The sequence below is a fragment of the Patella vulgata genome, chromosome 7 (genome assembly GCF_932274485.2).
Source record: "Patella vulgata chromosome 7, xgPatVulg1.2, whole genome shotgun sequence".
Classification (NCBI taxonomy): domain Eukaryota; kingdom Metazoa; phylum Mollusca; class Gastropoda; family Patellidae; genus Patella; species Patella vulgata.
Window position 1 is genome coordinate 59,697,930 of NC_065885.2, and position 23,374 is coordinate 59,721,303.

Sequence of the window (23,374 nt, forward strand, 5' to 3'; positions counted from 1 at the left end):
TTTGGCAGTTGATTATTATCGCCTGTGGACAGACCACACACGAAGCAATGCTAGGAATAAGTGACTACAATGTTAATCCAATGGAAAACTTTAGAGATGTTTGGGGAAAATGGGGTTTATTGGTAGTGTTCTTGCCCCTCCCCCTTCCACAGAGGAGCACGGGACTGTTTTTTAAAGGAAGTACACGACTTCGAAAGAAAAAGAGGTGACGTTCTTTAACGGATGGGAAAAGCGGCGTTCTTTCAAAACGAAAAGCGTGGAACCGCTTTATAAGAGGAAATTGTGTTGCAGAGCTGGTGGTGTGTGTGGGGTGGGGGGGGGGGGGTATCGTTTTGTTCTGCTCCGAGAGTGTGTTGACCTACGCAATCATAGTAATTGTTATCCATAAATAGTGTTTTATTTGACCTGCGAATTCATATACTTGCCTAATATATAACTTTTTTGTTTGTTGCAATTATGTGATCCATTAAAGATACATTATGGGAGATTCCATAACGAGTTGGCAGTTCTCACTATAAATAGTTAAAAACTAGATAATGTAAAGGCAATTTGCTGAAAATTTCATTCAAATTGATCCACTATGAACCGAGAACAAAGCGGTGGAATTTCCGCCTAGCCTTGATCATCATTACTAAAGTCATTCCGATAAACAGCATAGTCTCGATTATCAAATTTAATCGTTAAATCGTGAAGGAAAGTTATTCAGTAAATCGACTCACAATCCACTAAAGATGGCAGGCTAACGATGCCATCTAGAGTTGATTATGGTCTGGATAAGTTAATTAATGTCTAATTAATAATTTAGATAACATTTCAGACATAAAGAAAGACCTGCAACAGGCAGATTTACCTCTTGCATAATGTATGTTTAAGCTTATATATAATCATTTTATTTACATGTATCCCTTGTCAGTTGGCATGGGACAACGTCTTGTCGTTCAGATGGAAAGAAAAGCCAAGTCCCGTTTACACTTTGACGTGCACGTAAAAGAACGCCTGACAGTTGTAATTTGACATAAGAGTAGGCCATAGTGCAGCTGTTCGGGCAAAATTTCCCTCATAGCACACTGATGCCCGTCTTCATTAGCCAAGTCGGAGCATAGCAGTAGGACGTTAAACCCCATTTTAATTCATTATTACTTACATGTATAATAATTTACGTATTTTCATACGACCATTTTGTAATATTCTTATACGTGCATGCCAGCCAGTGCCCTCTGAATGACAAGAAACCTTTCCTTGCCAGCCCCTCCAACTATACAATTTTGCTTGCCAGGCTGTCCGCCCTGCACCACCAACAATGGGTGTTATTGGGTGAACGCCATCTTGATCCAGTCATAATATTATACAAACAACTCAAGATTTTGCTTGCTGTGCCCTCCGTCTTGCACCACTGACCGTGGGGTGTTAGTGAACAATCGCCATAGGCCTAAGCATCGAGCCTCCGTGGCTCCAATTATAAAGGCGCTTCCTTGCCGGGGCCCGGACCATCCGCCCTGCACCACTGACAGTGGGTGTTATTGGGTAAGCGCCGTACGCATTAAGCCACCGTGACTCCAATTATAATGTTTCGAGTTGTCTGAGTCCGGGCCGTCCGCCCCAAAGGCGTCTGTAACGTGGAAAATATTTCAAAAATAACATCAAGTCATGACTAAGTATAATGTCTAAAGGCTCTTACGTCCATGTTCGTAAGCGAGATTATCAAATAACTGGTCTGATTTCGATTTCTAACCCAGGGGCAAATAACTCGTCTGAAACCGACTCTCTTTCAGTAGATACAATAATTCCAAGGTGAGAAACGGGTTGGATTAAAATAATTGGGATCAAAGTTCACTACTCTAGACTCCGTCAACCAGTGGCAATACTCACTTATTTTCGCTAGGTAGACAATATCGTCTACTATGACGTTTTAGAATTGTCCCACGTGACCCGGGCCATCGGCCCTACACCACTGACAGTGGATGTTATTGGATCAACGCAATACTCATGAAACCATCGTAGCTCCGGTTATAATATAATACTTTTGTATTGTTTTACGCAATATTTTTTAATTTATTTTATTGTTCAGGGCCCTGTTTCACGAAATTTTAACTAAAGATAAAATCCAAATTTTAGTACATACTTCAATTTTGATTGGCTAAGCACTAAAATCAATCTAATATTATCCAATCAAATTACTAAAATTTGGATTTTATCCTAGTTAAAATTTCGTGAAACAGGCCCCTGATCCTAACGTATTTCCAATTATCTATAAACCTGTTTGCATTTATTTTATTGGTTATTAAAATAATTAATTGACATCAATAATAACTATCTTAATCTGTTAATCCTGTTGTTTAAATGATATTTAAATGATGAAATGAAATGGGGTTCAACGTCCTACTGTTCTGGTCCGAACTGGGCTAATGAAGACGGGCATACGCCACACAGTGTGCTATGAGTGAATTTTACCCGGACAGCGGCACTGCGGCCTACTCTTATATCGAATTCCAACTGTCAAGGGATCTTTTACGTGTACGCCAATGTGTATACCGGACCTCGGTTTTTCGTCCCATCCGAACAACTAGACAGCTGTCCTTGTCAGGCCCTTCGTCCTGCATTACTGACAAGCGGGAATAACGCCGGAAAATCTGGATGAACTTTCTCGGCCAATGCAGGGATCGAACACCCGACCTCCAGGCTAGCGAGCCAGCGTCTTAGCCACCGTGACCCTCTATTTAAATGATAGCTCTGTATCTGTCATCTTTAATTCGCTAGCCAAAGGTTACGATTCGCTTCTCTTATCTGTTTGCTTTCGTATCTTATCAACCATTAGAACAGTGTCGGTGAGACGTGAACTGAAGTGAAATGGGGTTTAATGTCCAACTTTTCTGCACCAACTGGGCTAATGAAGACGGGGTTAATGGGACGGACCGATACAGCGAGACAGTGCAGCACCAACTGGGCCGGACCGATACAGTTAGACAGTGCAGCACCAACTAAAACACATACTAACTTATGTAATGTAATGAGATGGGGTTTAACCTCTTACGTTTCTGCACCAACCGGGATAATTAAGACGGGTATACACCATGCAGTGGGCAATGAGGCTATTTGATAAGACAGCGGGGCTATACGTCTTACTCTTATTTCAAATTCGTCATCGGATTTCAACTGTAAGTAGTTTTTTGGTACCGTCCGTAGGGCTAGACGCTGTAGATCATAAGGTCAATTAATGAGTCATGTGTTGGGATTTTGTTCTTAGACTTGTACTTGATAAGGAGTAAGTGAGTTTTATCAGGTTTTAAAGACCCCCAGCGAATTATTGACACAAAGGTCTATCATATGTGTTGCATGAAATTCCCCGCCTCTCTCTCCCAAGAGATTCCGGTTCGGACCGGATTAAAGGGGACCCCACATTAGTTCTTGTTAACATTATTCTGGAAATTGGACTGTTCACTGATCTTTGTGTTATGCCATCTGTGCACTTGTACATAAAGCATATAATTTTATGTGTCAATACATCTATCTATCTATCTGTCTATCTACCACACTGCCATACAATTTGATTTCGTGTGAGTGTGGCGGACAATGACTAGAATGTGCCCCGCCTCCCTCCCTCCTCCTCCCTTTCACTGTTGATACAAGGGTCCAGGTGACATTTTTACCCAGAGCCCCCATGCAAGCTCCTTCCGGTCCGGATTTCGGTCAGGTAAACGAAACGAAAAAGCGGTAGCGCCGACCTTGAGGATAACGGACGGGGTCGACCGATAAGGTTATCACATATTGGCAGATAATAAACTGTGTCAGGAGTTTTTGATAGTAAAAATAAAATTGTATCTCTCCATTTTTCTCGACCATGAACACTTGGGTTGGTTTAGGTCTGTTGATTCTCGGATCATCTGTCCTGCTAGTCAACTCGACACCATTAGATGATTACGTTAATAAACCCGATCCTAATTATAACTGGACCAAACTAGAATGGACATTTAAAACGGCCGGAGCAACGCTATATTTATTGAATTATACGTCACAGCAATGGCTGACAGGTAAGGAAACGGTGCAAAGTCACCGATTGGCGATGGGAGGTTGGATGGCCGAATGGATAGCCCATGCGGGTTGTCACTCGGCAAATCTCGACAGATTCCGTTACCCTACATCTAATTACGGCTGTATGACAGTAAGTGATATGTACCTACGCCCATACATTTGCGATGCGGCTGCCGGTTTACTTTAAACAGGAAAACGTGTCGCTTTTACAAAAAAGTCCCAAATTGCGTCTTTTGTAGAGTGTATATACCGAAATGAGCAGAGATATTGTCTCAAGGCTGCTGGTTTGATAAAATTCCCTGGTAATTCCCCAAACCCAATGCCAAACGTGACGTTTGTTGATATAATACACTCTCCACAGAAATCTCCATGGGGGCAGCCATTTTTCATTCGGAACCTTTAAAATAGTTCAAATATGGCGGAAATGGTCATACAGCCGAGATTAGATGCGTAGAATCTGTCGAGGTTTGCCGAATGGCGGGTTGTATCATAAGATCTGTCATTGAGTCAACTGCTGTGGTTACAATTCCCCGGTTGTACGTGACAAGCTCGTGGGGTTTCTCCTGTATACCTGTATAAACCTTGATACTTGTGAAATTAATTGTATACATAATCCGCAAAGTATTACACAGTAGGTCGGATCAACAGAAAGAAACGAGATAAATCAATTCTCGGCTGTTATTATGGTGGCCGTAAACTCGATAAAGTAAATACATTTAAACCATAAAATTTCTTTATTCTGTCCACCATAGGATTTATAAGTAAACCTTAAACCTTGTACATAGCGGTATTGAAACGCGTCACCGTCCCTTTAACTTGAAACTGCAGCCATGCCGTTACCAATACTCAATAGCCGATGTCTTGTTTACCGTTAGCCTTTCACATAGACACGACGAATTGAGACCTTAAACTAGCAGCTTATACAGTTCGCCATCGACACTCAATATCCGTTAACCGTGTGACATAAGCATTGAGCATCTATAGGAAAACTTTAACGTTAATACCGTTGACAACGGTTTCAAATAGTTTGAGACCGCTGTTTACTTCGCCATCTTTCTTTTGCACGCTTCCCGCTTGCTTACATCATCCTTTTTAATAAAGAGAGTTGCCTCCCTCTAACCGTTAAACTAAAATACATAAATTGATCGGCTGCGGGCACATAACCGGTCCCTAAATTAGGAAATCAATTTACAAACTAATATTCAGTCTTAATAACTGCAGCCGTTTAAACACATTAAAAATTGTCCACGTTAAACCGTAATACCATTAAAGTCATTTAAATACTATTAAACATTAAATCACTTAAAAGTCACTTTAACACGTTAATCACCATCTTCCTTCTCAAGTAGTAGAACCAATTTAGCAATAGGTCGGCGTAGTTGAGTGGTTGACGTTCTAATTTTAGCAGCTCTAACTAGTCCTTTATTATCAGTTTCTGTTGAAACGATTCTTCCCATTATCCATTCGTTTCTAGGGAGACTGTCATCACACACAAGAACAATATCATCAATCTGGACATTACGTTGAGGATGACATCATTTATTGCGTTCCTGTAAACATATCATATACTCCCTCTTCCATCGGGTCCAAAACAGATTGGCGAGATACTGGACTCTGCGCCACCTGCGACGTAGATATAGATCTTCACGTTGAAAACATCCAGGCGGTGATAAAACAACTTGAGTCTTAGTAGTTAAGATGTGATTGGGCGTTAAGGGATCTAAATCGTCTTTATCAGAAGAAAAGAATGTAAGAGGTCTAGAGTTTAAGATTTGTTCGACCTCGCACATTAAAGTTCTAAATGATTCATCATCTAGACATCTTCCATGTTCCTTGAGGAGAAAATTGAAGACCTTTCTAATTGAGCGAATTTGGCGCTCCCAAATTCCTCCCATGTGGCTTGCGGTTGGGGGGTTGAATATCCAATCAACGTTGAAATGCAGTAATTTATTTCTAACTTTATCCTTGTCCATTTCATCTAATGCCTGACGAAGCTCCTTTTCGGCACCAATGAAGTTGGATCCATTATCACTTCGTATCTGTCTAACGGGTCCTCTTCGGGCTATGAAACGTTGAAGAGCTTGTATGAATGAATCCGTTTCCAAAGAGTTCGAAACTTCGATGTGAATACTTCTGCTAGCTAGACAAGTGAAAATAGCTCCGTAACGTTTAAGTTCACGTCGTCCATCCTTAATATAGAACGGTCCGAAATAATCTAATCCCACGTAGGTAAACGGTGGTGAGGGGTTGACTCTTTCGGCTGGCAAATCCGCCATTTTCTGTATGTTTGGTTTAGCTCGGTTGCGTCGACAGGGAACACATTTAGTTATCACCTGGCGTACTGCGGCGTTGGCTCCTATTATCCAATACTTTTCTCGTAGCGATGCTAGAACATGACCTCTTCCTGCATGAGCAAGTCGTTGATGAGCATGGCGAATGATGAGTTCTGTTAAGTGACCCTTTCTGGGAACGATTACAGGGTGCTTTAAGGATTCCGAGACGTCGGCTCTGTCTAACCGTCCACCGACGCGGAGAACACCATTATCGATAACTGGATCGAGCTTCCATAAATTTGACAAATTCTTCGTTAACAACTTTTTGCACTTAAACTGTTGGCGACGATTATTCTGATTGAAGTCTATTGATCTAAGAACTTTAAGTTCTTCAGCGTATTGATGTTCGTGAACGTACTTAAAAATACTACTTTCTGCTTTCTCCATTTCTAATACAGTTATGGGTAAGTTTAAGGATCTGAATGAGGATTTCCTCCGTTCAGTCATAAAGGCTTCTTCTGATCTATTTAAATGATTATGATCTTTTCTGTCCTTACTCAAACGCAGTAGAATTGATTTAAACCGTAAAAATATAACAACAGCACGTTTTAATCTGTGCCAATCTGAATAGTGTTCAATAAACAACTTCACAGGATTATTATCAGAACAAGTTACGTTCGTTACACAATTAGAAACTTCATCCTTTACTTCAGGATCTGATGAGGGAATTAGTCCAGGTAACACTGGTTGTTTGATCCATTCCTCTTCTGGCTTCCATAAGAATTCGGGACCTTTAAGCCATCTGTTTGACTGTAGGAATGTTAAGCTTGTTAAACCACGTGAGGCGTCATCAGCTGGATTACTTTTAGTGTCGATATACAGCCATTGGGATGGTTCTGAGCAGTTACGAATCGTTTGAACTCTGTTCGCAACAAAGATTTTGAATCGTCGTTGGTCATTATGAATGTATCTTAAGCCAGTAGTTGAGTCTGTGTGATAAAGGACAGAATCCGGTTTATCAGTCAACTCATTTAACAACAGTTGGCCAATGCGTGTTGATACTGTAGCGGCCGTTAGTTCGAGTCTCGGTATAGTAACTGTCTTTATGGGTGCGAGTCTACTTTTACCTAGTAAAAATGAACAGTGTATTCGATCGTTATTATCCTTGAGTCGAAGATAAGCAACCGCTCCATACGCTGTAGAACTTGCATCCGAAAATACATGAACTTGCTTTGATAGTATAGGTACAAATTCAACCTGTTTAACACATCGTTGAATCTCTATCTTCTCTAAAGCCAGAAGATTATCTTTCCAGTTTAACCATTGTCGTTGATACTCCACTGGTATAGCGTCATCCCAATCAAGATCAAGGCGGCATAAATCCTGTAATATTCGTTTGGCTGTTAACGTTACCGGGGAAACAAATCCGAGTGGGTCATAGATTGACGTTACCATGGATAAGATACCTCTGCGAGTTAAAGGTCTGTCCTTTAAGGTGATTGTGAAACCAAAAGTGTCCGATGAAACAACCCATTTTACGCCAAGTGCTCGTTCTACTGGTAGGTCTAAATTCAAATCCAACTCCCGAACTTCCTTAGCCCTTTCGTCCTCTGGAATAGATTCAAGAACCTCTTTATCAGAACAGATGAACTTGGTCAACCTAAATCCGCCTTTAAGGCATGCACCTTGTAACCTTCGTATTAAGTCTTTAGCGATTTCTGGAGTCTTGACACTTTTGAGGCAATCGTCTACATAAAAGTTATTACGAATAACATTTGCGACAGTTTTACCAAACTCTTCTTCTGATTCATCCGCAGTCTTCTTTAATGCGAAGTTTGAGCAGCTGGGGGATGAGGCAGCTCCAAACAGATGTACACACATACGGAACTCCTCTAAGTCGTTATCAATGTCGCCGTCCTTCCACCATAGAAGTCGTAGAAAGTCTCGATGGCGAGGTGGGACCATTACCTGATGGAACATTGATTCGATGTCTCCCATGAATGCGATACGTTCGTCCCGAAATCGAGTTAATACACCAATCAATGAGTTTGTCAGGTTTGGGCCCTGTAGTAGCTGATTATTCAAAGAGATACCTTGGTACTGCGCGCTACAATCGAACACGACTCGTATCTTGTCTAATTTACGAGGGTGGTAGACCCCATGATGAGGAAGATACCACGAATGTCCTGGTTCCGGTGAGGCATTTTAGGAACTTTCTCGATAAAACCCTTATCGATATTGTCTTGAATAAAACGTTTATAATGTTCATAATACTGAGAATCGCTTGACATCTTTTTCTTCTGCCATTCACAGCGTTTAACAGCTTGAAGTCGGTTATCTGGGAAGAGAATATGCTCTTTACGAAAAGGAAGTGGGATCTGATAGTGGCCGTTTACGTTAGTTATACCATCATTGACAATTTCTATAAACTTCCTGTCGTCTTGAGACAAACCATATTCTTCTGAGTTTTGATTGATCGGATCCTCGTTAAAGTCTCTTTCGAACATTTCAAGAACTGTTTGCGGTGAGAATATTTCCTTGAACCTTTCTACTTCTCTAACAGTTATGCGATTTACTGAGACTTCGTTTGTTGACAAAGATTCTTCTACGGCAACTGGCCCACACACGGTCCAACCATGAGGCAAGCGCATAGCAAATGGTCCATTTCCTTCACTAGGTTTTACTTCTAACGGCCCTAGAGCTACGGGACAATTACTACCGATGAGAAGCCCAATGTCGCATCCTTGAATAAGTTGAGGGATTTTCTTTGCTATATCTTGAAGGTGTTCCCATTTACTAACGATTTCTGGTGTAGGAACCTGTGAGAGTGTGACGGGTATTTCACCTACTGTGTACGTTTTAGGTAATTCTATTCCATTATTGCCATCGATGTCAAGCACCAACAGGTTATTTATCATTTCTGAGTCTAACATGTCTTGACCATGCATGGTGCCCAGTTGTACTTTCGTTGAGACTCCTTTGGCATTTAATTTCGTCTGGGTGTCTTTTAGTAGAAAACAACCGCTGCTGCCATTATCATAAAAGGCAAGCGTAATAACCATTTTATCTTTCCACTGTAAACGTACTGGAAGGATGGGTTGTAAAATAATAGAGTTTACTGATCTGGTTACATTGCACACTGTTTTAGGAATAACATCTGATATCAAGTTAGCTGTATTTTCACTAGCCTTAGACGATTCAAGATGATTATCAACCATTTGAAGACTGAATCCATCAATATGTAAAGTTGTTGGATGTTTCTTTTGACATTTACTGCATGTGGCCCTTTGTAAACATCCCTTAGCCATGTGATTTGTTCCGAAGCAACTAAAGCAGAGTCTATTGTTTACCAAGAAAGTCTTCTTATCTTCCATTGTTTTCTTCGCAAAGGTTGGGCAATTATCTAAACCATGAGCGCCCTTACAAAGTTTACAGCTTAGTCCAACTTCTGATAACTGATTTTTGTACCCGGTCCCGTTTGAGCACCCGGAATTCGACGATACTGAACTCGTATTTGTAGCAAAGCTTTTCTGTTTGGGTATAAACGGTTTCCTACCATGTCCGTGTAAATCTTTATGCTGATAATGTGGTTTAGTAGCTTGACTGTTCGTTGAACTCGATTTCACCAAAGCGTCTTTACCGTATATGGGATCGTTTGCAGCTTCTGCAGCATCCTTTATAAAGTCTACCAGGTCAGTGAATAATGCAGTTTTCATTTCAACCTTTCGCATTCGGACAACACGTTCTCTCCATCTTGCTTGAAGACTGTATGGGAGTTTCTGTACAATGCACTGCATATTTGGTGGGTGATTCAAGACTAACATATAAGATAAACTACTCATGGCGTTTCTACACTTGATGAGAAACAGAGAAAATTTCTTTAATGCTGACGAATCTTCTTTAACTAAGGACCAATTAAGAACTTTGTCTGTGTACGATATTGAAAGCTTGTATGGGTCGCCATATTCTTGATCCAAAAGTTGTAACGCTTCTTCAAATCCTTCTTCGGGATCTAGATGTAAACATCCGTCGATTAAATGTCTAGGCTCTCCTTCTAAGTGCTGTTCAAGATAATAGAGACAATCGGCACTGTTGGAGACTTTAGACCGAATCCTTGCGTTGAAGGCTTTAATGAATGGCGTGTATTCTATCGGGTCGCCTTTAAACTTATTTACTTCCGGTTGAGGTAATGTCATTGCAGCCATTAATTGTCTATGCATCAAAACCACATCGTGTTGAATATTAGAGCTTGTAGCATTCTGATTTTCGTTTGACCTTGTCTGTAACTGTGTTGAATCCAAACATTCAGTGTTTGTCGGTTGAAATTCATTGGCTGTGGGGTTAAGACGTTGACCTTGCGGTGTGGTATTCTTTGTGCAGTTAGGCAGGGTTTGCTCTCGAAGTTGACGATAAATAAGCGGTGTACTCGAGATGGGTTGATTTAAATTACTTGCACTTGTTTGTTTATCATTTACATGTATCAATGGCGGTATGGCTGTATGTGGAAGATCACTTGGTTTTACCGTACTAGAATGATCACTGTTACTTGAGGATCCGTTGACTTCTGAAAGAACAATATATTCGTTTGACAATCTGTTTACATTATCTTCATCAACGATTTCACGGAAAGCCTTCTCTCTGGCTTGAGCTTTAGCGATTTTCACTTCAAGTTCTAATTTCTGAATTTGTTGAGTTTTAGACAACATCGCCTGTTCAGTCAGCAGTTCTGCAACTTTGGCCTTTTCCCTTGCTCGGATCATAGAACTTGAATATCTTGACGAACTAGACGAATTTGAACTTTTGTGACTTTTCTTCGTGTGCCTTGATTTATTTGAACTGGTGTGTAAAGTACTATCATCATCGCTATCCCGTTCTGCTACCGTATCTTCATTATTGTTATTACGAAGTTCTATTATCAAGTCTTTACGTGAATCCAAGTTGATAAACTGTCGACAATTGACTGTAGACAAACTATCAAAACACTATAGGACGTGTCATGCACTTTAATCTATGGAAAGTCACTTAATAACCATTAAACGAAACAGTTTTACAACGTTCATTCAGTCTATATGAGCGGCTATTCTATTTCAACCATTTGACAATACGTATGTATGGCGAGAAGTCAATAATTTTTACTATTTGAAACTAATATGGTGGCCGTAAACTCGATAAAGTAAATACATTTAAACCATAAAATTTCTTTATTCTGTCCACCATAGGATTTATAAGTAAACCTTAAACCTTGTACATAGCGGTATTGAAACGCGTCACCGTCCCTTTAACTTGAAACTGCAGCCATGCCGTTACCAATACTCAATAGCCGATGTCTTGTTTACCGTTAGCCTTTCACATAGACACGACGAATTGAGACCTTAAACTAGCAGCTTATACAGTTCGCCATCGACACTCAATATCCGTTAACCGTGTGACATAAGCATTGAGCATCTATAGGAAAACTTTAACGTTAATACCGTTGACAACGGTTTCAAATAGTTTGAGACCGCTGTTTACTTCGCCATCTTTCTTTTGCACGCTTCCCGCTTGCTTACATCATCCTTTTTAATAAAGAGAGTTGCCTCCCTCTAACCGTTAAACTAAAATACATAAATTGATCGGCTGCGGGCACAGTTATGAAACAAGATGAATAGGGGTATCCCAATAGATCTATCACCCATGATGTTTCACTCGAGTGCGAGTCTCATACACAAGACACTGAGCTAAAGCGGATATCAAATGAAATGAAATGAAATGAAATGGGGTTTAACGTCCTACTGTTCTGCTCCGACTAGGCTAATGAAGACGGACATGCGCCATACAGTGTGCTATGAGGGAAATTTTGCCCGGACAGCGGCACTACGGCCTACTTTACATTATCTAGTTTTTAACTATACTATTCAAAAAAAGTAGGGGATATTTGATTTTTAAGTGTTATTAAAGTCACCTAATGAAACTGACGAAGAAACAAATGACAAAATGAAATGAAGTTCACATTCATCGATTTATTCCAAATGATCGTTAGACTAAGTAAGGCACAGACTGACCATTATAAGGGTAAAATGATACCCGGGGTCAAACAGCAAAATTACCACAGCATCACAACCAAGTCAGTAACGGGTAAATCCTCCTCTGTTTGCCAAACAAGCATTGATCCGACGTGGCATACTCCTAATGAGACGTCTAAGGTCATTTTGGTCCAGACTGTCCCATTCCTGTTGCAACGCAGCAGCAAGTTCTTGGACATTGGCAGGACGTTGTTGACGTTGACGTAACCTCTGTCCAAGCATGTCCCAGACATGCTCGATGGGGGAGAGGTCGGGACTCAGTGCTGGCCAAGGTAATGTGGTGATGTTCTGTTGTTGGAGGTAACCTGTAACGATCCTGGCCCTGTGACATCTTGCGTTGTCATCCTGGAAGATGAAACGGCGGCCATGACGTCGTGCGAACGGCACAACATGGACTGCCAAGATGTTGTCCCGGTAGTACTGGCCTGTAACACGCCCTGCAACAACATGTAAAGCCGTTCTTCCAGCAACAGTGATGCCTCCCCACACCATAACAGAACCACCCCCAAATCGATCATGTCTGATGACGTTAACGTTTTGGAAGCGCTCGTTTCGACGACGCCACACCCTCCTACGTCTGTCCAAAAAATCAACAGTGAACCTTGACTCATCTGAAAACATCACATTGCTCCAGCGTCGATTATCCCAGTGTTGACGATCCCTACACCAACGACGTCTTGCCTGAATGTGATGATCTCTCAAACAAGGGATCACGCGAGGACGTCGGGCGCGAAGGTGACCAATATGCAGTCGATTCCGAATCGTCTGGCCACTCACTCTCACACCAGTGTCTGTTTGAAGACGAGCGCTGATCTGATTTGCTGTGATGACACGATTTCTCAAGGCCAAGGTACGGATAAATCGATCCTGGGCTTGAGTTGTCGCCCTTGGTCGACCTGAGCGTGGTCTGTCCTGTACAGATTGTGTATCACGGTATCTGGACCACAGCCTGCTTATGACAGACTGAGAAACATTCATCGTCGGCGCCACAACCGCCTGTGTTGTGCCGATCTGTAGCATGCCAAGGGCACGTAACCTTTCATTTTGGGTAAGCCGACGCATATCAAAATTTGTTTTCTGGTCACTAAAACAATTAAACTGATGTTTCCACCCTGGAATTCAATGCCACAATGACTGTAACATTCAAAGTCAGAGTCGTGCAAATCTTGGGTTGGACCCCCATGATGATCCCAAGCATCACCTGCATTCCATGCGGTAGCTATTGGTGCGTTTGGGCGTCACATGTAACTGGAAATGTTTCTTCTGTTAGGTTCTATAGTGACTTTTTTCGTAGTCATTTGCATATTTTAGTATTATGCCCCCAAAATCAAATATCCCCTACTTTTTTTGAATAGTATATTATAGTGAGAACTGCCAGCTCTTTTATCTAATCTCCCATAAAGTATCTTTAAGTTGCGGAGAAGTATTCCGGCGCTGCAGTAACTATTGTGACTTTTTACTTCAGACAGTCCTAATAATCATACTCTATTTATCTACAGAAAAGGAATCCAATCGTCCAATATGGTTTCATTATATGGTAGTGGCTGTACCAGATAAATTAATTCATCCGGAACATGGTCTTATGTACATGTCATATGGTAGTAATGGACCATCGTAAGTATAACAACAACATTCTGCACACAGTGAACCATCTACTTCGGGAATAGAACTCTGTCCTGAATGGCCGCCATATTAAGAAAATCAATACACTATTTTGTAATAGGTTCTAATCCGTTTTACATCTTTCAAACACACAAAGATTAAATAAACATTTATCGATTTTATTAAATGGAAGCAGAATAAATTCTTCTGAAAATTCTAATAGTATACTTAGTGCTTTCGACTTAAATCGTCGATTTAGAAATTAACATGCCCGTCAATTAGCTTCGTGTCTGTAGCTAGTTGTAGTTTAACATCTGCTTCCACACACTGATCCGCAGTGAATATTCGCTAGGCCGCGACAATCACTGATAAGGATGACATCGATGTGACTTAATGAGTCACAAATATTAACTTATTTTTCTCCGACAAATTAAATTCTAAAACATTTTTTTTATGTATTAGAAAAATAAATAAAGACGTTTGAAGTATTTGTAGGTAAAAATTATTTCCTATTTAGTGTAAATAGGTATTAAAATGAGTAATGAGTAAAAGGCGCTATTCTGTTCGAATCTGTAAACAATGCACGCGTCATTGAGCCAATGATTGACGCCGCGTGATATGACGTCATTTTTTTTTAAGGCAGTCATCTTTTACAGAGCTATTAGAAGATTTTCGTAATACTCTATGAAACAGATTGTTGCTTCCACTATAGTGATATCGCAGACAAGAACAAGGAGATGAGATACCCTTTCAGTAATCTGACAGTGACCTAATCCTAGATCGTGTAAATCATGCTCTGTAAATGATTTGCTCTGCGACTGGAATGGTTGAGTCTTTTAAAAAAATGTTCTTGCTGTACAACTGTTCCCAAGATATATTGTATCTAATTAGCCCATTTTCTCAATGCTATTTCGCCTGCAATGGATTTTCCCTTTTCCCAATCGCAACACCGGGTTTAATCTTATGTCTTATATATCGAATGGCCATGCCTCCTAATTTACATTTAATAAAATGATAACTTAAATATTTTCTAGTTTTACCCCTGACGTAGCGGATGAATTTTCTACATTTATTGCCCTAATGGCTGCCAGTACGGGCACAGTCTGCGCTAATCTACACCAAATACCCAATCAACCAATCATCTTCAAGGTAAGGTTTCTTGAAATACTTGTTAAAACCAATGAAATGATTCGAGGTTTAATGTCTCGTCGAAACGGGGGTGGGGTGGGGAAACGGTCTAATGCGTGCGCGTTGCACCATAAGGTCTGTCATTGAGATAAGTGGCGTGGTTTCGATTTCCCGATTATACGTGATAAAGAGTAGGGTCGCCTGTCCAGCCAATGAATTGAAACTGAACCGTATGGTTATGTTTGTTTCTACGGTTATGTATGCAATGCGAGGCAGGACATGAAGTTGTATTTAAAGGCACTTTAGCATCAACCGGGATATGCTGATGCGAGGTAGAGGTTTCCGCCTACTCTTGAGCTTCCTTCCCCAATTTCCAGTTGTCAAGTGTCTTTTACGCGCACGCCAATATTTACTGGGAATGCTCTGGGTTTTCTCAAACCTTCCGAACGAGTGGGATAAGATTAGATCCTTGGGTATAGGGTGCATTAGCGTCGTAAAGGTTAGCCTACTGTTTTTGTTCGACGTGATATGCTTGCCGGTCATTCACCATATTTACAATAAAACGTTATGCGATAATTTTTTACTTATGGTTTGCTTTTTCAAGAATGATCCAAGTCAGAAGAGTCGAAGTGAAGATTCTATTATTGCATGGACGTGGAGAACATTTGTATTAGAACAATCAAACAGACCAGAATGGTTACTAAGATTGCCCATGACCAAGGTACTTTAAACCCAAGAAATGGATCAGTTAAAGGCTTATAGCCATTTCATTGGACACTTACAAGTAAAAAGATATATGATACCAAGTTGTTGGGGGTGTGAACCAGAGTTTTGGCACTGGGTCACTAGCACAAGCGTACTATGGACCAGGCACCCACCCAGTACGACATCATAGCAGCCATCTTAGAATCATATAAAAAAAATAGGAGTTCCGCCAATCAATGCGTTATCGACCAAGGATCAAGCCTTGGCGGAGCCTAAGGTTTTTTTTCGAAGAGCGTCGCCCCAAAAAGAACAAGAACAACAAGATGAGGAGCGCTTGGCGCCAAGTCCCTGGTCCAAATAGTCACTTGCCCTTTAAACTATAGTATATGGAGCTGCGCACATAGACCTTTTCTGTTGATTTTTTTTTGAAGATCTAAAGTTGTATCTATTTTCAAATAAATCCAAATATGCCAGTTGTGAACTGTACCCCTCCCCTACAAAAAGGCTTGGATCCACGCTTTCGTGGATTTTTTCAGGGATCCCGCCCTAAACTGCCCATCAAGTTTGACTCGTATTTGTGTGTGTTTATTGAACAGGGTTGTAGATATACCCATTTAATTCCATTTCTAATTGTCTAACTTATCTATTCCAGGCAGCCGTACGAGGAATGGACACCATAGCAGCCTTTACCAAAACTATTTATCCACAATCCAACATCAACAAGTTTCTAGTATGTGGTGAGTCTAAGGTAAGTCTCGCCGTGTTAAAACTTTTAGCTGTCATGGTTCATTTACATACACGAGTACACTTGTGGAACTCGGTTTTCATTCCATCAAAACGGCTAGACGTTTTTCTTGGCCAGATAGTTGTCAGGGGAAAACCAGGTAGGCCATTTCCGGAATCCTGGACCTAGTGGCTAGTGAGCAAGCGTCATACTCATTGATCCATGCCACTAGGGACAGCTTGTGTAGATACGAGACCAACACCGGCCATAGGAGGCAAGGATATATCAAATAAATTAATATTAAGTTATTTAAAAAAATCTATCCGGCTGATGAAAAACGGGCATACGCCACGCAGTTTGCAATGAGGGAAATTGTGACCGGTTGTCTGAATTCCAACTGTTAAGGGTTCTTTTACGTGAACACTGTACATTGGATATCGTTTGTCGCCCCTTCCGAACTACTAGACACCGTTTCTTGCCATCCTCACTGCCCTCCATCGCTGACAAAGGGAATCCACGCTGGAAAGGCCCTGGCCTCTCTGGTTAGCGAGCCAGTGCCTTACTAATTGAACCACTGTGGCTCACACACTAGCTGAGCATCACGAAAGATATGAATAATTTACTAATGGCGTGTATTTTTAGAGAGGCTGGACAACATGGACTACAGCTGCTGTTGATAAAAGAGTTATAGCTATTGCACCCATGGTTATGGATCTTCTTAATCTCAGAAAGGTAAACAGAAATAAATATATCTCACCTTTAATTAACGGTGCATTATGTAGGATATGTAGATAAAGAGCTGGCCGTTCTTGCTATAAAAGTTCAAAAATAGATAATGTAAAATAAATATATTGAAAATTTCATTCAGATTACATTACTTTATTCTAAGTGACGTTATGAATGTTGGAAAATGTAGCGTAGACTGTTAATTGTCGCAGCAACAGTACTGGAGAAACGAAATTAAGTCACGATTATCCATTTTATCATTAATTGTCTCGCAGGCGTTCTTATCCGTTTAAATCTCTGCCATCCGATGTCTAGAGAGTTGATTATACGTCGTAGGACGTGATTGTGAATAAATGTCTAAATAATACTTTATATAACTATTATAACATTTGAAACTAGAGGAAAGGTAGCTCAACTCGTACATAATGCATCTTAAAGTGACTTAAAGGTCAGGAGACGCGGTATTTTAGGTTATATTCTTTAAATTCAGACTTTATTGGTGTTTAGAAACGTGTAAGCATACTCGTGTCGTACAGAATACCGAGAACATGTATTAGCACACTCACATTTGAATTGTCAAATAGTCAGCCAGCCCCATAATACTCCGGGCACATTCTTCTCATCCATTGCTGGGATTCTGACTTAAAGGAGCTAAATCGCTAACATTCGGGATCTAAAAATTGACACAATTGAGTCGCAACGCATATAATAATGTAATATGAATGTATATAAACTGATTTACATTCAATGGTTTCCGTTTTTACTCTAATTTCAAATCAGTTATGTTCGGCGAAATAAGCCAGCAGTCTCAATCGAATGCAAATTTCTAGCGTCTGGTTATTCCAGTGTACATAGTATTTATTGCACATGGTCTCCAGATAAGAATATGGCGACGCCGTTTGATTTGGTCAATGTGTCTAGCCTCGTTCCTCGAGTCTCTTATTACAACTGGGGCTAAAATGCATTATGATACACGATTCGTGTACCAATGGTAAAATGTTTATTTTGTCTTAAATATTGGATATCAGAAGCCCATCTTTTTCGGTAAGATCACAGCATCAATGTTGATTTAAATTGACTAATAATTCGTGTTTTCAATGTTGAAGATTTTGGGTGATATTGAGTTAGACTTCGAGACTTAGATACTTTAATGATCTCACCCTATAGCACACCAATTGTTATTGTGTTTTTGCCGTGTATAATTTATTTGGGGTATTTAATTGAGTATTAGATTGGGTATTTAATTAAGTGGGTATTTAGTTTAGTACATAATTGGGTATTAATTGGGTATTTATTTGGGTATTCATGTTGGTACTTATCTGAGTATTCATTTAAGTATTTATGATTTTTAATTTGGGTATTTATTTGAGTATATATTTGAGTATTTAGCTGACAATATTTGAGTAGTTATTTGAGTATTTAAGAGTGTTTAGTTAAGTATTTATGTATATTTATTTCAGTATTTATTTTGAGTATTTATTTGAGTACTTAAGAGTGTTTAGTTAAGTAATTGCGTATTTATTTGAGTATTTATGAGTATTGATGTGCTGATTTATTTGAGTTTATGTGTATTTATTTGAGTATATAGGAGAATTTTAGTATTTATTTCAGTACTTAGTTGATTTTTGATAAGTATTTGAGTATCTAGGAGTATTTGAGTATTTATTTGAGTATTTGTTTGAGTATTTATTTGGGTATTTAATTGATTATTTAACTGAGTATGTAATGAATACTTATTTGTGTTATTTAGCTGAGTATCTATTTGGGCATTTAATTGGGTATTTAATAAGGTATTTATTTCGGTATTTAATAGGGTATTTAATTCAGTATTTATATTTTATAGAATCTACATCATCACTATCGATCATTGGGCGGATGGACATTTGCCTTTAGTGATTATTATTCCTTGAATTTCACGGCCGAATTGGATAATCCACAGACACAGGCCATGGCGGATATCATAGACCCTTACTGTAAGTTATATAGTATATGTAAAGTTTGCTAATTTTATTATCAATTTGATTAAAAAGGACACCAGGTGACACCAGGTGATCCCGGTGCCAGCCAAATGTAAAATTGCACAGAATGTGTGCAAGTACTTTGCACAGCGAAATGCAAATGAAATGAAATTAGGTTTAGCTTCCTACTATCCTATGCTGCATTCATTCAGTTTCGCATTTTTATCCACAATACGCAATTCCAATATTTTTTACGACATTAATTTGTTATATATTTCTAGCCTACAGAGATCGTCTGACCATGCCTAAATATATCATTACAACTGGTGGTGACGAATTTTTTATACCGGATGATTCTTATTATTACTGGGGTACATTACCAGGTGAATCATATCTAAGGTAAGGGTCAGGGGTCAATCTTATTATCCCTAGGGTCATTTGCCAGGTGAATCATATCTAAGGTAGGGGGCCAATCTTATTATAACTGGGGTACATTACCAGGTGAATCATACCTAAGGTAGGGGGCCAATCTTATTATTACTGGGGTTCATTACCAGCTGAAGCATATCTAAGGTAAGGGGTCAATCTTATTATTACTGGGGTTCATTACCAGCTGAAGCATATCTAATGTAAGGGGTCAATCTTATTATTACTGGGGTATATTGCCAGGGGAATCATATCTAAGAAAATGGGCCAGGGGGTTGGCAATCTGTTTATTATGGGTTGCATTACCAGATAGGGGTCAATCTTATAATCTCTGGGGTACATTACCAAGTAGGGATCAATCTTATTATTACTTGGATACATTTCCAGGTAAGGGTCATTCTTATTATTATCTTGGTGCCTTAGTATATGAAGCATGTCTAATATAGGGGTCGATCTTATCATATTGATTTACACTGTTGAGTGAATCATATCTAAGGCAGGGGTCAGTGTTATGTATAACTTTACCAGACTCTCAGCAGGTATAATAGGGAACAATATTAATATGAGGTTTTTGTGGATAACCGTATTACAAACTATTATCGGTTTCATTTGTTCCAGAGTTCTACCCAATGCTGAACATAGTTTGACAACTCACCGTATTCAACTATTTTTTGGTGTCAGGGCGTTTTACCTCAGCGCCATCATGGTAAGCATAGTATCACATTACCACCCCCACCCCTAGGATATCCATTTTTGGTGTCGGGGCGTTTAACCTCAGCACCATCATGGTAAGCATAGTATCACATTACCCCCCCCCCCCCTTATCCCGGTACCTGTTGTACATGTAATTGTAACATTATCATATCCATTTTTATATACTATAGTGAAATCTCTATCATAAACCAAACGCTTTACCGTTTAACGACATTTCGGGACTTATATGTATTTCAATATTTGACTTGTGCTTGGGTTTCTGTAGCAGTGGCAGGGACCCCGAAGATAAGCCACGTGGGCAAAGACCACGACACTTGAATTGATAATATACCGTATACTCTAAGTACACCTTATATGTAGTATAACAGCAACCAATTCTTCGGGCGTTCTCTTGTTTAAAGGACAGGGTTGGGCTTAGATTTTTTAGGACATCATTCAGAGTTCTTATAGTCGGCATGTAGGTTTCTTGCAAGAATAGACTCTGGCGGGTCCTCCGTTCTACACCGTGTATCCGGTTAGCGCTTGAAATGCCCATACATATTGTTGACGTTGTACTGTATAATGGTTATGTATTGCTTTGCTAGATGTTACATAAACCTAGTTTAGAACAATACGGATCTCTATAGTTATATTTATGACAGAAGACGAACGGTATCTTCAAAACACAACGTGAAGTCCGCATAGCAAAATCAGAATATTGAAGTTCAAGAAAGTGGAACTCAAAAACTGAACGACCGTCTGTAACCACTGTCACGAGATGACAGTGGCATACCAATACAAATAATGATTTCTTATGATCTGTATTTTATTCAGCAAAAGCCTATGCCCAAGTTCACATGGGAAAGACAATTTGTAAGTATTGCTAATTATGTAAAATTAAAATATTTAAAAATACACCTTTTTTGTGATTCGTTTGAATACGTTGGGTAATTGATGTTAGAGATTGTTTTAATAAACCTCGCCCATTATGAATTACGTGCACCTCTTAGCTTCAGCTCTTTTTTTCAAGGACAAAAGATTCCATTCTCCGTACTTCAACTCCACCATGCGCCGCAGGACGGGCCTGCAATGTGTCGTGCGCCACCTATTATCAAGGGGAGATAAATCCCACGGAGAACCCTCATTAAGAACAATATTCTTGTATCAAGAATCATAATATAAGGCTCCATTAAAGATGGGTTCCCGCGTACAAACTTTGTGATTTAATGGTATATATGGACTAAAATCATATTCAAACTAATTAATTTGTCATAATTTTGCTTCAAATCCTTCTTAAACATTGTAATTGCGAAGGAATGCCCTGCTATAAAAATTCGATAACCACGTCATGTTTACGTCATGTTTACTTTCCATATATACCAAAATTACCATACTTTTATTGGAAATAACCACCCGATAAATACTTTTCTTGGAACCCATCTTTAAATACCAGAAAATATGCCTGATATACCGTAATGTCCCGAAATTGATGAGTAGCGGAGTCTGTGTAAGATTTGCTGTTATTGCCATCGTGTATAAACGTTTCACTGGATATTCTATGGAATACAATTACTGTTTCTTAAAGATTCATTATGTTAGATTAGATAAAAAAACATAGTCTCGATTATCCATTTCATGACTAAATCATGAATGAAAGTTGAGCAGCTAATCGGATCCTAATCCAGTAAACATCGCAGGCTAGCGATAACATCGAGAGTTGAATATGGTCTGGATAAGTTAATTAATGTCGAATTAATAATTTAGATAACATTTCAGGCCTAAAGAAAGGCCTGAAATAGGCTGTTTTAGCTCTTGCATAATGCATGTTTAATTTAATGTGTGATTGTTCGACTAGAAATTGCTAGTCTTTATCAAGAAAGAAACTATAGAATTGTGTCCTGTTTCTAGGTTCAAGTATTAAATGCTATTAAAGTATTAAATGCTATTAAAGCATAAAAAATTTATATAACAATTTATATAAATTTGTGCTTTGATAACGATAAGAGAGCATTTGTCGAAACGTCGTGCTATATGTGTATAAACCAGCGCTTGTTGTCCATATAAATTGGGTTGTGTTTTTTTATTGTGCTCTATTGATAAAAGCCAATCAATGATCACATGCCATTATAGTTCAGCTCTGAACATAGGTCTCATTACACTCGCCCTGTACGTTCAGGAACCCTCCTATTGAATCCTTGTCGAAAATCTAATGGCTTCCCAGTAAAACTTTGCCCAGTAAAATTGACTGGGAAGCCATTAGGTTTTCGACATGGATTCAATAGGAGAGTTCCTGAACGTACAGGGCGAGTGTAATGAGACCTATGTTCAGAGCTGAACTAATGCCATTAAAGCAATTTAAAAAACGAATTATTTTTTTTACCATTTATTTACCATTTATCAGACAGATACTGGTGGAAAGATAATTCTTAAAACAGATCAGAAACCTAAAACTATACAAACATATTACGCCCGAACATTAGATGGTCTCAGGTAATTTACTTATAGATATTTATAGATTGTCTTATTGATGGGGATCACGGTGGCTGAGTGGGCAGGACGCTGGCTCGCTAGCGTGGAAGTCGGGTGTTCGATCCCTGCATTGACCGAGAAAGTTCAACCAGATTGTCCGGCGTGGTTCTCCCTTGTCAGTGATGCGGGACGGAGAGCCTGACAAGGACAGTTGTCTAGTCGTTCGGATGGGACGAAAAACCGAGGTCGCGTGTATACACATTGGCGCGCACGTAAAAGATCCCTTGACAGTTGGAATTCGATATAAGAGTAGGCCGTAGCGCCGCTGTCCGGGCAAAACTTCCCTCATAGCAAACTGTATGGCGTATGCCCGTCTTCATTAGCCCAGTTTAGGAGCGTTAAACCCATTTCATTTCATGTCATATTGACAACTATTATCATTAAAGATACATTATGTAAAATTTAGATAAAGAGCTAACCGTCCTTGCTATAATAGTTCAAAAAATAGATAATAAAAAATGAACATATTGAATATTTCTAGATTGTCGTATTGATGACTATCATTATTAAGTTTTGTGA

At 39.5% G+C, this 23,374-nt stretch overlaps 1 protein-coding gene across 1 annotated transcript in view; it reads left to right on the forward strand.

The window, feature by feature from the left end:
* The first annotated feature begins 3,838 nt into the window (after window positions 1-3,838).
* The window catches only part of LOC126827556 (autocrine proliferation repressor protein A), a 56,002-nt gene continuing 36,466 nt past the window's right edge, over window positions 3,839-23,374 (forward strand). Inside the window, exons 1-11 of the mRNA XM_050557027.2 lie at window positions 3,839-4,028; window positions 13,864-13,978; window positions 15,001-15,115; window positions 15,699-15,815; window positions 16,452-16,547; window positions 17,166-17,255; window positions 19,093-19,222; window positions 19,489-19,606; window positions 20,252-20,339; window positions 21,161-21,199; window positions 22,728-22,816. Of these exons, the coding sequence (XP_050412984.2) occupies window positions 3,839-4,028; window positions 13,864-13,978; window positions 15,001-15,115; window positions 15,699-15,815; window positions 16,452-16,547; window positions 17,166-17,255; window positions 19,093-19,222; window positions 19,489-19,606; window positions 20,252-20,339; window positions 21,161-21,199; window positions 22,728-22,816 (1,187 nt within the window). The remainder of the gene's footprint in view (window positions 4,029-13,863; window positions 13,979-15,000; window positions 15,116-15,698; window positions 15,816-16,451; window positions 16,548-17,165; window positions 17,256-19,092; window positions 19,223-19,488; window positions 19,607-20,251; window positions 20,340-21,160; window positions 21,200-22,727; window positions 22,817-23,374) is intronic.